We start from the raw sequence: 17,280 nt of genomic DNA, 5'->3' as shown, positions 1-17,280 counted from the left end.
TTGTGCGGTAATATTTTCTGTTTATTTCTTCTTTTTTTATAAATGTTTTCATTATACCTCCCATTGTATAGATTCAAACGTATTACTAATATTTATATGAGCTTGTAAATACACATTTTATTTTTATTAGATCATAGCTACAAACAATTGCATTGATCCTTCTTTGTTCAATGTTATAAAGTCTTTGAAAAAAATAAAAAATGGAAAATCACTCGTAGTGTTTGCAAATTAAGAATGAACTACATTTAAGAATGTTCGTATGATAAGATAATTCAACCAATCGGAATTACTTGATAGGAATCACGACTCTTCACGATGGTATGATATTGTTCACTTTGAGCATAAGCTTCGTAGCTTTGCTTTGGGTTCTCCAAAATGTCTCATGCTAACAAAGATAGTATTCCTCACTTATAAACTCAGGATCTTTCACTAAATTAACTAGAGTGGGACTCACTCTCAATAATTCTCAGTATTACTCAACTCAAACCATAAATGTTAGGTTATATTTTTTTTCGAGCTGGTTTAGATTAAACTATTGAAAAACTAAAAATTCTGTTTGGTTGTAGGTTGACATTTTTTTTTTGTGGGGTAACCAAAAAACAATGTTACAACCCAACATAAACCTACCTCACTTTAAAAATAATAAAAAAATCAACGTTTGTAACAAGTGTTAGTGATGCGTTTTGACTTATAAATGTTCGATATTTAAACTTTATGGTATTTTAGTTATGTACGTGTATTGTGAATAAATATGATTTTTTTAATAATTAAAAAAAACAACCCAACAACAGAACCCTCCCCGTGACCTGGAGAACGTCACCGACTCGGTAACGGTAGAGTCCAGCGTAGGTAGTGATTACTAGCTCGTACTTTTTCCCGATTTCCACGTCAGCAAGGTCGACAAGTCGAGGTGGGGAGAGAATTGGAGAGGACGACGTGTCGTATGGGAGGAATTGGAAGTAGGCCATGTTGGGTAGGATGGTGTAGGCTATGTCCCAGAACTGCAAATTGGATGTTCAAAATGAATACCCCATTTATGAATCTAAAAGATTCAACAAAGAAAAATAAAGTAAAGTTAACTTGACCTGGTAAGAAGCTCAGAAATGGGATGGGATGAAAAAATAGGGGAGCGATCACCATTAACGACACGTTCGATGTCGGGCTGGAGATCCTTGTAAGTGACCACTGGAACTTTGGACTTGAAGGTGTCCCGGTGGGTGGCTCCATTGAGCTGGAAGCGGTTGAGATACTCGGTGTGAGCGTTCCTGGTCAGAATCTCAGCCAGCACCCTTTCCTGAACCGAGTCAGTATTTTTTTAGTGATGTCCTCTATGAAACGGAGTTTGGCATCCATCTGGGAAGCGGGCGGGGCGAGAGGAGATGAAAGCTGAGAATCAACGGCCATTACAACCAAAGCGAGAATTCAAAGAAAGATAAGAGGGTTTGGTTATAACTATCAATTTAAATTCTCCAAACTGCATGGTAGTTTAATATATATATATATAATTAACCTTAAAATATGTTTGTCATAGGAATAATCTTCTGTCATAAATATATATATAATTCGTTTATTTTTTACATAGGAATAATTTTCTGTCCATTTCTTATGATATAAAAAAACATTATAAACACTAAGGTCTTTCTTTCTTTTTCTTACCTCTTATATACGTCAAGTTATAAATAGGAATATTTTACCTACTAATTAATGTTGATTAATAAAGATGAAAGAGTCTTTTAAAAAAAATTAATATCTCTCTTTGACTTTGACTTTAAATTTTTAAAATTAATAGTAAAAATTATTCACACGTGGATGATTTTATGATACTCAATTTAGAATAATGGCTCAAAGCTAAAAAGAATTAGTTTTGAAGTTCTTATAACTGAGTCATCGGCACAACTTATTAGTAAAAGTAAAAATACTAACTATCAATTTTTTTTAGATCGCAAAGATTATTTTCATTATAAAGTGATCTCGGTTCATTCGTATATTTTTCCTTTTACTCTCAATTTTTATAAAACTACATTGATAAACTATCTAATAGGATTTATTGGAACAAATGCATAATTGCAAAACTCTTTATCAATCAGTGGACCTAATGCAATTAATCTATTTAATTACTATAATTAATACTCTCCCCACCCAACCAAAAACTAATTAAAATTTTTAACTTTACTCATTTAAATTTTGATATTTGAGAATGAAAATTGATTATTTGAATAATAGAACCATCCATTTTTTAGGCACAACTACTGTTTTTAGAACCTATTATTATGTTCTCACCATTTATATTTTGAACAAAAAAGAAAAAAAGATATAATTTATTATGTTATAAATGAGTGGTATAGATGAGGCCCATTACAAGGAATACAAGCCCAATGTTTGTGGTTTGATTGACCTGTGGTCTGAGATCCGTACGAGCCTGTGCAATATATTAGGCCCATTTATAAGTACTATTTTAAGTTCACTGATTATTCAATTAAGTTCAAAAATACTTTCTCAATGAGTTAAATATGGAAATGACCAAACGTGTAGTATAATTTCATGAATTATTATGAGATATCAATTACAGAAAATATAATTACAAATTTGTGAAAGAGTACAACCTGTGTCAATTAGTAATTATTTTTTTTAATAGTAATCCCTCGTTTTTTTCAGTTCAATAGAGTAGTACTCAACCAAGCACGACCAACAAGATTGTGAAGAACCTGCGAATGAAGTTGAAATCATAAAATCACTAGAGGTAAAATTGTTACAAGGGATTAAAAAACAATAAAAAGTTCGAGAATTTCTAACCGCAGTTACAAATGCTGTACACAAGGTTTAAAACATTGTAGAAGGATTGTTGTCGAACAATATAAATTGACGAGTTAAGTCTAAGGTCTAGGTTAGAGAACATCGCACATGGTAATAAAAAAGTACATATATATATGAAGCTGATCCTCTATGGGAACTTCTGAAAATCTCACTTTCTGAAATCTAAGACACAAACAGTGTTGTTGGCAAAACAGGCAGCGATTTTATCACCGTCTTTGTTCCAACAAACTTCAAAAATACCCCCGTTACCGGTGTATGTTTTAACAATCTTGCCGCTCTTCAGTGACCATATGTGCATTGATTTATCAAGAGATCCGCTGGCCAAGTACTCACCATTTGGGCTGAATGCAACAGAATATACAGGTTCCCTGGTGATTCAACAAATTGAATTAGTACACAAATCTAAATTTCCCGAAGAATAGGTGTAAAACTTATGCATGTTTGATGCTACAATCAAGAATAGTACCTATGTCCATTTAAACTGTTGATGAGTTTCCCTTGTTCTACATCCCACAGCTTCACTGTTGAATCAAATGATGCACTATAAAACAAGCAAAACCATATTAGGTCAGGCACATGAACAGATTATCATTGGTTAAACAAGAGAACATCACACACAGCTAATTACCTGGCCAACACTAACTGCTGGTTTGGATTGTTGGTACCCGGTCCAGTGGGGCTCCATCTTATGGTGTATATCTCCTGAACAAAAGATTCTGACATTATATTCTAATCGGAAGACATAAAAATTACAAAATTCAAGCACATGATATTGGATCACTAGTAGTACCTTGGAGTGTTCTTTCAGATCATAAACATACTTGTCCTGCTTCATACTCCATATCTGCATCAAACTTTCTGGTGAACACAATTGGGAAAAAAAATTCCAGGACAACAAGATACAAGCAGAATGTAACGAACAAGTGGCATGTATAACACATCCTTTTCTTGCTTTGTTCTTCATTTCAAAAATAAAAGTAAAGACAGTAAATTCAACTAAAAAATTAGGTGCAAATGAGCCACAAAACTGGGCAATACAAATAACCTTAGCTGTGATATCATCAGAACACGAAGCCAACAATGATCCCGTGGGATCCCATTTGACACAGTTCACTTCACCCTGCAAAGTTGAAAAACAAAAATTAGCTAGAACGAGAGACTTTAGTCATCCCCCAAGAAAAGGTAACCAACATACTTCCAAAACTTGAAATACAACTAGAAAAAACACTGAACTCAATAATGAATTTAGACCAAAGTCAATCAGATTCAAAAACTCACTATTCAAGTAGATAAACAACCAGCAATACCAAGCCTTTTAAATAGGGAAGCGGGGAAAAAAGGAACCTGATGTCCTGCAAAAGTTTTAATAGGACGAGTCTCTCCAATTTTGCAGACAAATATCATATTGTCCGTGGAACTTGTCGCAAATGATACATTATTGCGCCAATCCACATCAAGCGTTGGACCTAAATGTAAAAACAGCATCATTATGGACAACTTTTTGCAAGCATTCTTTTTCCTTGAAAAACATTCAATATATTGTATACAACCTGAATGAAATTCAAACTGCTGCTTCCATTCCTCTGCCTTCACATCCCAAACAATAGCAGTTTTGTCACAGCTTCCGGTGAGAAGATAATCGCCTTTCTTGTTCCACTTTAGAGAAAATATGGGTCCTTTGTGCTTACTTAATGTGCTCCTTAACTCGCCTAGAGCATATGTATACAACCATAACAGAAGGCACAGATAACTCAGTGCAATAAAGTTCAATAAAGGTTTTTTATTTTTTTATTTTTTAAAAAAGAAGTTATTCCTAATAGATGTGTTGCATCAAGGCTAGTCTTAATTCTTATTTCCTTCCCCTATCAAAACTTCTTCTGTGTGTATTCAGAATGTTTAGAAGTGTTAGGCAGGAAAACCCTCTTACAGGTAGCAGTGGATAGTTCCTTAATTAATTAATTCAAATAGTGATCAAGGTCTTGATTGAGGGTTACTAGGTCAGGACCAACTACCAAGAATATTGGACTTTTCTTTAACTCGCTACTGATACTGTCTTTTTCTTCATTTTGTTACTGATGATGATGTCTTTTGCTCTTTGAATAGTTAGGTAGATGAAGGATCTGTCTATGAAATAGTTACAGATCTTGGCAAATACTTTTGGACGATATGTGAAGGATATTTCTGTGAAATTATTGAAGCCTCTATTAGGCAAGTTAGCCATCCACATACTACGTGTTAAAGGGATCTTATAATATAACGGACTCAGCAGAGGAAATGTAGGAAACTGTATTCATATCAAAAGAATGTACGAAGGGTAGCAGCCTTCCAACCTCTCCATTCCCAAAATTTCCTCCATCCCCTATATCTAAGCTTCTATCAACCTATATTCTACATCAGAACATCCATTCTGTTATCATCTCTGTTCCCTTTCTAATAGTACGTTGAGTTGTTATTAGCTGAAACTTAGGATCATCCAAGATCACATCTCTTTCCTACAAGTTCTAACTAGTCCACCGAAGGAACCGATGAAAGAAACTGTCTATGGCAAACCAGAGGGGGTGAGAAGTCTGCAGCTCTGCCATTTCCTTTTTGTGCTAAGAAACAATTTCCTATTAGTTTTGATCCCAAATGACCATGTAAAATGTATTATATGCTAATAATTATCGAACACTTGAATGAGAGGGTTTAATCTTTAGTATTTTCTTCTTAACATAAATTAGCCTATGAAGACTAGAATTAAAATACAGAAAAATAATCCATGGGTATTGGAATCAACTTATAAGCACCTCAACTATTTCCATAAAGTAATGGTTCGACCCTACTACATTTTGATGCTAAAGAAAACTGTAGGATATTAAATACTAGGGGACAGTCACTACCAGTTGAACTCAATTCTTTAAACATAAAGACTGTACAAACTAATTGATATTCAATTCTTTTTCTTGCGACTCATTGAATCATTTATACAAATATTGTGTTTTAGAATTTTTCAAACCTTTATTATAAGATACAAGGATCGGTTTTTGATTTCTTCAACTTCTTGTGTGTATATATGGACCCTTTCTTTCATCTTGTATTTTGAATATAAATGTCATAATTTAAAATACAAATAGTTCGATGCCTATTTATATAAATGTTCAAATGCTCTATTTAATTTTACTTTGTTAAAATATGTTCACGTCCTACTTTCTCAGAAAAAGGCATGTTGATGCGTTTGTGCCATGGCCCATGTGATGTCCATGTTCGTAATTCTTGGCTTCCATGTATCTTAATAATACTTCACCTCCTAAAGGTAAAAATCTAATCAGCTAATTTATCACAGAGCTTACCGTTGGTGTTCCAAATCCTAGCTTGTCCATCATATGAACCAGTAGCAAGCAGAGTCCCGTCTACCTACTTGACAGAAAAAAGCTATAGGGTTATGATTAGCATAATAAAGCCCCAAGTATTCACATCCAGCTGTTGATGCAAACCTAAATACATAATTGTGCACATTTTTACAAATTATTGAATTTAACAGATTCCTTTTATCAGCAACCCAAAAAAAAAAAACTTTCGAATGCTTCTGCAAAAGAGTCTTCAACAAAAAATTCATCAACTTCTGTATCAACTAAATGCACTTCAAATTCTTCACCGCTCATATTAACATCAAAATAGTTTAAATAGATGCAATATCATAAACAATTGGAGACGAGATAGGATTCTTAGTGGCGGGAAAGCTAAAGATACCCTTGGTTAAAGTGACATTTAAACTTGGAAGAATGATCGTTGAAAGAGTAAAAGACTAGTAGGCTACGAAAGAGGTTGTTGTAACTTTGGAAAGGAAGTGAGCATCCAAACACAGTCTTCTTTCAGAATGTCTGAATTAATGTCTGAATTTTCAAGGAGATCAGAGAAGTCTTTCTTTCGGGTATCATGGAGAGGGTAGGCTTCAATAAGTCTATTTTTCATTTTAGAAACATGAATGCAGGTTTGGAAATGTAGAATGTTGTGTACCTGAAGGCCATCTTAAAGAAAAGACCATTTGACTTCTACAACTGATCATGCAAAGGAATAGAATTCAACTCAACATCTTTGGCCACAAAATCCTCAAATGACAACCTAAAGCCTCCATCCATCATAACTTAATTTATTCGAATTTGTAAAATTAGAATTGACAAGTCCCCGTGATCAGTGTTGAAGGAATTAAAGGATATATATCCCAAAAATGAAGAGACAATTTTTCAAACTTCTCATTTGTTACCTCATTCTTAGTTGGAATGAAGCCACAAATATTTTTTCTAACTTCAAATAATGACCGAACCTCCAAAATGTTGACCAATTGCTTCAAAACAAGATCGTTTTCAGTAAGGTAAAGGTAAAATTGTTCAAAGAAATCCAACCACCATTTCCCTCCTTTGGATGAGTATTCTTTTGGGACCATTTCACAATTTTCATGTGAAAATTTCCACTATGCCTCCACTTGCCATCTAACTCCAACTCAAAAAAGTCAACACTCAAGTTCAACCATTCTTTGTCAGCCATGAAGGAATTAATAGGAATATTGGATTGAAAATAAACCTAGAAAGCATGGGCTAGCAACCTAAAAACCACCAAGATAAAATTGAAGTTCATTTTCTTGTAACTTCTGAGGAGTTAATTATTGTGGACTAACTCTAATATTTCTCCTTCCTAAACATGATTTGAAAGATGAGTGCTGATTTTTCTCAACTTTTAAGAGAAAATCTCTTGCCATTTTTCAGAAAACTACTCAACTTTTCTTCTCCACACCAACGTGTATTTGTAGTTTCTTTGAAGGTGGCCAAACTACACAGATCTAAACTTGGCCAAACTAATAGTCACAGAGACATCCATGACTTGCTAACAAAAAAAAAAAATGTGTGCACTCGATTTTGCAATAATTCATACCCCGCAGCAGCACAAGGGAAAAGCCACGTTGGTGGTTTATTTCTTTTGAAGGCTGCAGCACACTCGGTGCAAAACATACGCACCATTAAAAAGACTGAGGACAAAATGGGTCGATAAGAACTCCCCTCCATAGCACCAAATACAGTATTATTATTACTACAAAAATCAACTATAAATAAGCAAACACAGCCACTCACCCAAATCTCACAGAAGATATTGTAAAAGATAATAACTACAAAATGACATCCTATTATTAGCGTCCTGTAGATGGTTCTAGAGGTGAGAGCTCATAAATAGCAAACATGGTGTAAACAATTTTTTAAAATGTCCACAAAAAAAAAACTCACATTCCAATCTAGTGTAGTAACATCTTTGCTCTTCTCGTTAGTTCTACCCTTAACATGCTTCAACACCAACACGTTTAACGGACTACTTTGAGCTCCCGACCTACTGCTACTGTCTGCTATTGTCCAAATGCGGGCTGTTGAATCTCCAGAGCTGTAATTGAAGTAAGAATCTAAAAATGAATATATAAAGAATATAGAAGCCTCATGATCAAAAGACAACCATAATATACGATCCTGCTAATCTAGGAGGGAGACAAATCAGACTATACAAAAATTTCATATATACATTCTGATTAAGTATCCTTTTTTCAGTTACACTCAAGACATAGCACATTACAATGAGGTACAAACTAGCGATAATTCAGGTAAAAAGTTAAGCATGAGATATCATTCCACAAAATCATTGCAACTAAATAAATGAATCCAGTAATACTTTCAAAACAAACATCCTGCTTCAATTATACAAAAGCATGAAAGTACACACAATATGTCATCCCTTGCAAGTCGCAATTTTTCACTACATAAAAGAAATCTGATTCACCGTACAAAAATTCAGGTGATGGTATAGAATGTAGGATGATCAAAATAACAAGAGACATTAAAACATAAACCCTACATTTCAAAGGCAAAAACAATTCAAATATTTGTGTGTATCGGAAAAGAGGGACCTACCCTGATGCAAGAAGAGAACCTGTTGGATTCCATGCACAGGCACAAACCTAGATGTGGAAAGCAACAGATCGTCACATAGGCATACAGCTGGAATAGAAAAAATTGGGAATAAGGGAGAATATCAAATATCAAACAATTCTTTTGGGGGGAAGAAAATTTACAGAATAAATAAAGACTAACAAATTGTTCCCACCTCAGAAGTATGTCCTTGCAAAATTGTCACATCAGAACTAGAAATTTCACAGGACTGGGATATTGAGGTTGTAGATATATCCATTGGTTCTGGTCCTACGAAATACAACAGTTGATACACAAGCTCAATCATAAAAAATTTTGTAGTGTCTGTCTGTGGAAAGAGCTCAGACCATTGGTGATGAAGGGGAACTACAAAACCCATCCTCTGGTGAGGCAACAAAAGAAAATAGTTCCACTAGAAAGAGGTTTATACTATCCTTTCAATTCAAACATTCTTGCAACTTCATATGAACCCACAGATCACTTATTACACCAACCAAAAGTAGGAAACATACACAAGGACAAAATAACCAGTCTAGAAAAAGATATGTATTAGGTCAAACAGTTTAAAAGAAAAACAGATAGTATCTGAAAAACACAATAGAAGAAGAGGAAATGGAAAGACAAACATACTATTAAAGCAAACACACTATTAGAACAACATATATGAGTAATTTCATGGATACAGACATGGACTAAAGAAAAACGCTGAAGGAAAAGATACCTCCAAAAACTCCAGCCTCTCCTTGGTTCACATGCACCTTCTCATCTTGATCCATAACCATATCGGGATCCTCATGTTGCTTTTCTCTCTCCTTTTCCTTTTCTATTTTATCTCTATCCTTATCATGATCCTTATCCCTTTCCAGTCTTTCTTTCTCCCTTTCAAGTCGTTCCTTCTCTCTTGCACGCCCACATTCAACCTCACTTTCACGTCGTTCCTTCTCTCTTGCACGTCCACGTTCACTTTCAAGTTCTTTATCCACATCTTTATCTTTCAGTAAACTCTTCCTTTTATCTTTGATTATTTGACGCAATTCATGGACATCTTTTGTAATAAGGTCCAGGGGCTGAAGGAATGAAAAATTTTCATCTAGATCTGTGTCATTCTGACAAGATTAACACAAAAGTTTTCTCAGGTTGCAAGCCAGCATAATTCTTAACTAAATACAAGTATACAAAGTTAGGAGGGAAAAGAAGATTGATGTGCTACATTACTCAAGTTAGCTTCCATCTCCAAATACTGAAGCCCTTTCTGTACAACAGTAATGAGAGCAGCAGGTGGAACCAAATTTCCATCAATAGGACACTTATTAATGCCAGCTTCATAACCCAAAGCAAAGGCTGAATGTATAAAACCTAAAAAAGAAACAGACAACAAAAAGAAAATATTAGAATTTGCTTTCTTTGATATAAGATTTGGTTAAAATTTCAAAATGAACAGAAAATGAACTTTCAGAGAGAAACTAGCAATGGACTCGGGATTTTCCAAACATGTTTGCAATTATATAAAAAACTTGTATTTAGAAGCAATTAATCTTCAGGATTGAGACCTAAATACATTCATATTGTTAGTAGTTGATGAAAAGAAGAAACCTTATAGAAAAACTAGGCGCTGGTGTTTTTCCTTTAGGATAGATTTTAAGTATTTGGAGAGGCAGTTTATTGGAAGGGCGTCCTGGAGAAGATATTCTATATATGGAATATTCAACATTTTCCCAGTTTGAGAGCTATTTGGGGCTCTTTTCCCATCACCATTCATTTTCAAAACCAGAGGATCCAGGTAAGACCCACAGCAGTGTATTGGCCACAAGGTATAGGTTACTAAATTAAAAACATTTTCCCAGTTTGAGAGTGGGTGACTAATGTTACTAAATTCTCTAAGGAAAAGCCTATCAAGGGAAGTTATCAAGTTTACGTAAATATTTAATGGTTTCTTTAAAGAGTGCGAGCCTTTAGACCCTCGGCCCTCACTTAGTGAGGATAGATTTAAATGGTCCAATTTGTGTTCAAATGCGGTGTGTCCACTGTGTGGCAAGCTTGACAAATTTTTAACGTATAGAGGGTGGATTAATCTTTTTGATGAGGGGGCAAGGTAGGTGTCATATTCTAGATTCACTTCCAATCATTGGCCTAGTACCCTTTCAACATAGGTGGTCAAATTGACTCCTTATCCTTTTAGATCCAAACATATTTGATTCAGCACTTTGGGTTCAAGCACTCCCTTCCAATTGGGTGATCAACTAGAGAGGTAGGGAAACCAAGAAGGGCCTAGACTTTGAGTCATCTAAGGTAAAACACCTGTAAATCATTATGAACACATCATACTACCTCCTAACATACATCTCTCAGTTCTCTTTTCCCTGAACTCCAATAGGTCTTAGTTTGAAAGAAGGTCAGATTCTTATCTGTGGCTTGTGGCACTCGACAAAATAAACACTGTCAATTTAATATCATTTTTTTTACTCATTAAAGCCCATCCATTCATACTTTGGTTCTGGTTGTGTCAGATGGACAGTCGAGTATTCCATACGAGAGTTTTCTCGGTTATCCACTGTCTAGACTCAGTACCTCGAAGTAATTTGTGTATGAAAATGAAATCAACATGTACGTAGTCTCTCATTTTTCCTTCCACCTGAACTTAAAGGGATGACAAACCCATTGTCTGTAACGCTGGTTACCTAGATTATTTCCATTGTTCACACCAATGAAGCAAATAGGAAAGGACGCTAGGCTCGTAGCCGTAGTTAGTGCTTCACTCACGTATGCAAAGCCTGACCCCCTCTAAAACTCACATATTAACACTACATCAAAATACCGAAAAACCTAACAGAACCACACAAAGTATGCAGAACAAATAATAGAAGAAAGAAACAGAAAGCTCGAGTAAACCTAACCCTGCCAGAGTTGCATTGATCTACAAATTTTATTGCGCGAAGACTAAATTTCTTGCCCTAGCTAGCTCGAAAACCAGCCCTCGTAGAACGTTTCTAAATAAAAGAACATCAGCTCCATATTTCCTTCTATAACAAAAGCTTGAATTCCAAACTTTCCCCCATCTATCTCAACAGAACAAAAGGCAGCAACCAAAGTAAAACAAAATTCCAAAAAACTTAAAAGGAGCTAGAAAGATGAAAACCACCTGATTCCTGAAGGTACCGGAAGACGAGGTAATTCAATTCGACTGAAGTGATGGACGTCATTGCAGCAGAAACGCCGGCTGTGAGGCCGGAGAGAGGCTAAACTATCATGCGGGCGAGCTCGAACAGATGAAATAGAGAGAATTTCAGTACGGGCACTTGGAAGGAAGAAAGAAACGGAAATCCTCTTTACGTTAACGGAGATGAAGAGCCGGTGAAGCTGCCGCTTTCAGCCTTTCGGGGTGCCGAATAAGTCGTAAAAAGCAGGGAACCGACGGCTTAGCGTTGCGTTAACGAGAACCGTCAATGACATTACGCTGCGGCGTCGCTGTGCCCTGCTTAGATGACCGTCCAATGATATACAGCCATCTGGCGGTTCTCCTCATTTACTTTGTTGATCTGCCATTGACAGCTGTGGGAGCCCGTGACCGCAAAATTAATTTTTGTAATTTTTTTTTTTTACCCCAAAAATTACAATCCCCATCCTTATTCATAAAATTAGTACTCGTCATACTTTAGTCCACCATTTTTCATAATCATTTACTAAAAATAAACTAACCCAATATTTGATCGATTAATTTTTAGTAAATGTTAAAAAGAAAATATATAAAATTAATGATAATAGAATAATTCAAATGAATGAGATACTAGTTGAAAATTTTAAAATTATTTACTTTATTTTATTTTAGATTTAGGATATTATCCAATTCGTTTGAAAAAATAAACAAAGTGGATTATTAATTTAGGCTTATAAAATTTAGAATTTAGTTAATAGAACGGAGTTAACCGTGGTTTGTGGCAGAATTTCAAAGCACATATACTCGGTTGGCCCATCGACTTAATTAACCCAGCATGCCGTTTACGGCGTTAACGTAGAAGAAATTTGAGAGGGTTACGTATGCTCATAGCTCCTGCTTGTTTCTCAAATAAGAATGAATGTACGAATACCGTTCTAAGTTGTTTAATTGATTTCTTGTTTATTTGGTTCTATCTTTCATTTTCATCTAAATTTATTATGATATAAATATTATTATGTTTATATAAAAAATTATTTAGTATTATTTTGAGATCGAAAATCATTGTCATTTGTATGTGCTAGAGATAATTCGGAAGAATTTTATAGTGTTAAGAGCTACACTTGTATCAATTGATTATAGTAACTGACTACCATCGGTGGAAGTAGGAGAATTTATTCTCGTAAATTTTTGCATCATTTTTATTTAATTTATGTTTGTGCACATATGAGTGCAATCAATCTTGTTTCCACTTTCGATACCAATAAATAGGATTTGAGACTCGGCGAGACTAGCATGGTCACAAAATTTCAACGTGGCCACACTGATAAGCAAATCGTATTGTAAACTGTCCTCACTCATAGAGGAATTTGAATAATCAAACCTTAGATCTTGGAGTGGTTGATTGTGGTAAAGTAGCAAATCGACTTGACAAAAACGAAGTCTAATGGGCAAAGAGTATATTAGTTTAGGGGCCAACGCTGTAGTCTACGCTCGGGAAGGCGGCGTAATCGGTGTAGCTACTTATCGCAATTTTGTCTTTCAACGATAGTTATTTGTATACTCATCTTAATTTTACTTTTAACATATAAATGATCCATCGATGTAACTACTTATCAAGGGACAATTGATTAAACTAAAATAGTTATTATACAAAGCTAAACTAAAATATACATCTTGGAAAGTTTCTAAAATTAAAAAACAAAAATCTCTACAATAAGAAAATTGCATGTACATAGCCCAAAAAGTATAAAGCCAAGATTTGGCAATATGAAATGGGCAAAGAATATGCTTCATGTTTGGTTTAATGTCCAGCACCCTTCCTGCTCGGTCCCGACACCAACGTAAACACTACGCCGCCACCGCCGCCGCCTCCACTCTGGTGGATATCGGAATTGCTCGTCGGCGATGCTGCTGCTGTTTCCGGCTTCTCGGCAAAAGCAGAGCCATTATTGATAGGGTGGCTCTGATTTGTTGAGCCAGATCGGAGCGGTCTGCCATCCACGAGAAGAACGAACCCTGTGGCGGCGATTAGCGCCACGATTAGAAGTAAAGAGGAGCTCTTCACGTTGGCCATTCGCCGGGGATGTTAGATTCGGCGAGAGCCAAAAAAGAAAAAGAGGATTTGGTTTGGCATCTCTCTGTTTGCAGTGAATTAATTTCTGGTTCTTTATACTTTATATAAGGTTTTGGTGAATATTTTGATGGGTGGCCATGGACGGTGGAACAAGCTTTCTCCTGTGGGTCCCTTATTTGGAGAGCGTATTTGACTATAAAGCCAATTTTCCAAAATTTAGCCGTGCAAAAATTTTTATTTTTTATTGGGTCAACTTTTATTTTTAGTTGTTAAAATCTTATTTGATCCTATTTTTCTCTAAAGAATATTGCATTTGTTGAAAATTCGAATGTTTGACTAAAAAGTTAATATCTTCATCTATACGTAACTCAAAGTTAGTTATTGAATATTATATTTTTATTCTTTAAATTTACAGAAATTTTATTTTAGTTACCAAAACAATATTGTAAAAGAATTTTACTTTAGTTCCTGTTTGTCAGTTGAACTAATTAATATTTTAATTTAAATAATACTTTCAAATATTCAAATAAAAAAAATGCATTATTTAGATATCTTTCCTAGCCTATCGAATTAGTTGTTAGCGACACCCATCTACAAACGAAAACATTTAATTAAAGCTGTTAATTAAAAGTTACCGAAATAATCAATATAACGAGACTTCTAGAGTAAATAATACATAAAGTTTTATTTTAAATAATTCAAACTATAAATATGAATTTCTTATTGAAATTAATAAATAATCTATTTTCTTTTCATCGATTTAATTTGTATTCTCATATCTTCTTTAATGATCCCTTTAGTTGTTCCATTAAATCTCATTTGTTTTGAAAATGGTTTTTATTTTTTCATTTGTTTTTTATTTATTGTTTTCTCCCATTTATTACTAAAATTAGTTTAAAGCCATAAATAAATTTGTCTATTAAAAAAAAAACTAAATTCAAATTCATTAAAAGTTACTTTTTAAAACAATTTTATCTGAAACTAAATACTTATCTATAAAATCTTTAATACTTTTTTTGGTCTGAAATTATACATTAAAAAGTATTACATTTTTAAGGTTCCATTCTACTTTCAATGAACAAATACATTTCCTTTTGGATTATATATAAATACTATACAGAATATCCAAATTTCTAACAGTTTAAAGAGTAAATTCATGAGCGGTATAACATATTCAAGATCTTCATAATTATCTTTTAAAAATTTTAGCATGTTATTAGAAAATTTAATTGCAACATTTACATTATCAAAACCACAAACAATTCTATATTATAAGTAAATGATTATTCATTTATTATTTAAAATCTATAGTTTATCGAATATTCTTATCTCTTTACGGTAGCTTTCATATAGAGCAAAAGCTTTCTTTCTTGTACATTCTACTCCAATTGATATAAAACAAAATCAAACCATAAAGAATAATAATATAAAAAGTTCAAATATTCACCGAACAAATCTAAATTAAAATATATATATATGAGAAAACAAACCTAATTTAAAAAAAAATAAATAATTATATGATAAAGCTATTTTTTTTATATAGTTTTAAGATGACTCGCAAATTTATGTAGGATAAGTAGACCGTACCTACAAAACTGGTTGTATTTTCCACGTTGGATTATCAAAACTCAACCGTTGGGTCAAAAGACAATGAAGAGAATTTGACTAGTTCAATTAAAAATAAGAATAAAAAGTGAGTTATTTTTTAAAAAAGAAAAGGAGAAAAAAAAAAAAGATGGATGACAAGATCCAAGATACAAGGAGAACAATAAGAGCAAAAAAAAAAAAAAAAAAAAAAAANATGGTAGCGAGGAGAAAGCAAGTTGGTCCAAAAAGGGTGGTTCCCACGTGGTGGTTTGGAGGTCTATCTCTTCCTCTCCTCTCTTGGTGAGCATTGGGAATCAATTTTAGTTCAATCCCTCTAAAGTCAATTTACTCCATATTCTAAATTGGTGGATGTCAATACGACTATTTTATTAAATTACTTAAATATCGATCAATTCGAATCAATTCCCTTTTTTATTGCTCGTGATTCACAGTAAAAGATTCCAATTTTCAATTCTAAATTTAATCTTGTTTCTTGGAAGAATCCTCCTAGAGAACTGGAGACCCTTGTTTCTGCCCATACCAAATAAAAAAAAAAAAAGAAAAAAGAAAAAAAAAAAAAGCTCAGAATGAATGAATGAATAGCCCCTCAATAGAAAGTGCAGAATCGCTGTATTCTTAGATTTTTTATACGCTTAATTTTATATAATATTCCTACTTTTTTATTTATTTTAATTTATTTCCCAAAAAACTAAAAATGTATTTTCCCCTATGTTCTCGGGGGAGTTTGGGCGGTAATTGCAATACAAAATCTTAACAAAAAAAAAAAAAAAAAAAAAAAAAAAAAAAAAAAAAAAAAAAAAAAAAAANGTTTTTTTTTTTTTTAATAAAAGATAAAAAACATGGTTAGGAATCGCGACTCTAAACATGAGAATATCCATTTTGACATAAGCTATTATGTTAAGTTGGTTTGGGCTTTCTCCGGCCTCGTACTAATAGAATAGTATTCATCACTTATAAACTCATGAGTTTCCACTCAATCCCATGTGGAACCCACTTCCAATAATCCTCAAGATCCTTTCCTCCAATTAAGTACACTATAAGCCTCTCTAGAGGCTTATGAGCTCTTGAATAGCTTTCCCTTAATCGATAGTAAGAGTCTATGATTTTTGTTTTTTTTTTTGTTTTTAAATAAAAGATAAAAACATGAACACTAATAAAACAAGCCATATTCATCTTGAGCATACTATATCTTTTTCTCGTAACTCAAGCCATTGTCCAAACGGCTCATACCTTTCTGAAACTAACAACGTTTTGGATGAGATCGGCATCGGAGCTCTGGAGCTGGATGCGATTTTTACCGACAAATTACGGGTCCTCCATCATTTGACAACCCGACACCACGTGCTCCACTTTTCCAAAGGCCCATATTCTAATGGGCTTAACGTGTTTAGTTCTGATTAGTGGGCTAAAAGTTTAAAATACTTAAAAAGGCCCACATCACGGGAGTTTATGTTAAATTTTAATTTTAAGTTGAATAATATTATTTAATCATTGACGCCACGCATTATTTAAAGATTGCATGGGTAGGTTCAAACTTTTTATGGCATAAAAATTAAATTAAATATAAATTTTAAAAATTCGACTCAATTTAACAACTATTGTATTTTTGTTAATTAATATTATAAAAAAACACATGCCTATGATTTTTTTTACAACTTCTACCCATACTTTAAAAAATCAAATAA

The 17,280-nt window shown here is 33.7% G+C and overlaps 1 protein-coding gene across 2 annotated transcripts; it reads right to left on the bottom strand.

Annotated features, from left to right (window-relative positions):
* Window positions 1–2,759: 2,759 nt before the first annotated feature.
* On the bottom strand, window positions 2,760–12,168 carry LOC111781464 (WD40 repeat-containing protein HOS15-like). 2 transcript variants are annotated; one of them, XM_023662061.1, is made up of 14 exons: window positions 11,899–12,168; window positions 9,970–10,115; window positions 9,481–9,865; window positions 8,935–9,029; window positions 8,742–8,788; window positions 8,070–8,220; window positions 6,144–6,207; window positions 4,365–4,523; window positions 4,159–4,280; window positions 3,860–3,934; window positions 3,605–3,658; window positions 3,443–3,516; window positions 3,281–3,355; window positions 2,760–3,182 (listed from the first exon to the last, which is right to left on the bottom strand). In XM_023662061.1, the coding sequence occupies exons 1-14, from the start codon at window positions 11,957–11,959 to the stop codon at window positions 2,963–2,965; spliced, it is 1,728 nt and encodes a 575-aa protein (XP_023517829.1). In that variant the 5' UTR covers window positions 11,960–12,168; the 3' UTR covers window positions 2,760–2,962. The 2 variants fall into 2 exon arrangements, with proteins under 2 accessions (XP_023517829.1, XP_023517830.1); XM_023662062.1 differs by lacking the exon at window positions 11,899–12,168 and adding an exon at window positions 11,654–11,790.
* Window positions 12,169–17,280: the final 5,112 nt, after the last annotated feature.

Source organism: Cucurbita pepo, chromosome LG19 (genome assembly GCF_002806865.2).
Source record: "Cucurbita pepo subsp. pepo cultivar mu-cu-16 chromosome LG19, ASM280686v2, whole genome shotgun sequence".
NCBI classification, from domain to species: domain Eukaryota; kingdom Viridiplantae; phylum Streptophyta; class Magnoliopsida; order Cucurbitales; family Cucurbitaceae; genus Cucurbita; species Cucurbita pepo.
The sequence above is the reverse complement of the archived record's forward strand: the minus strand, read 5'-3'. Positions and strand labels throughout refer to the sequence as shown.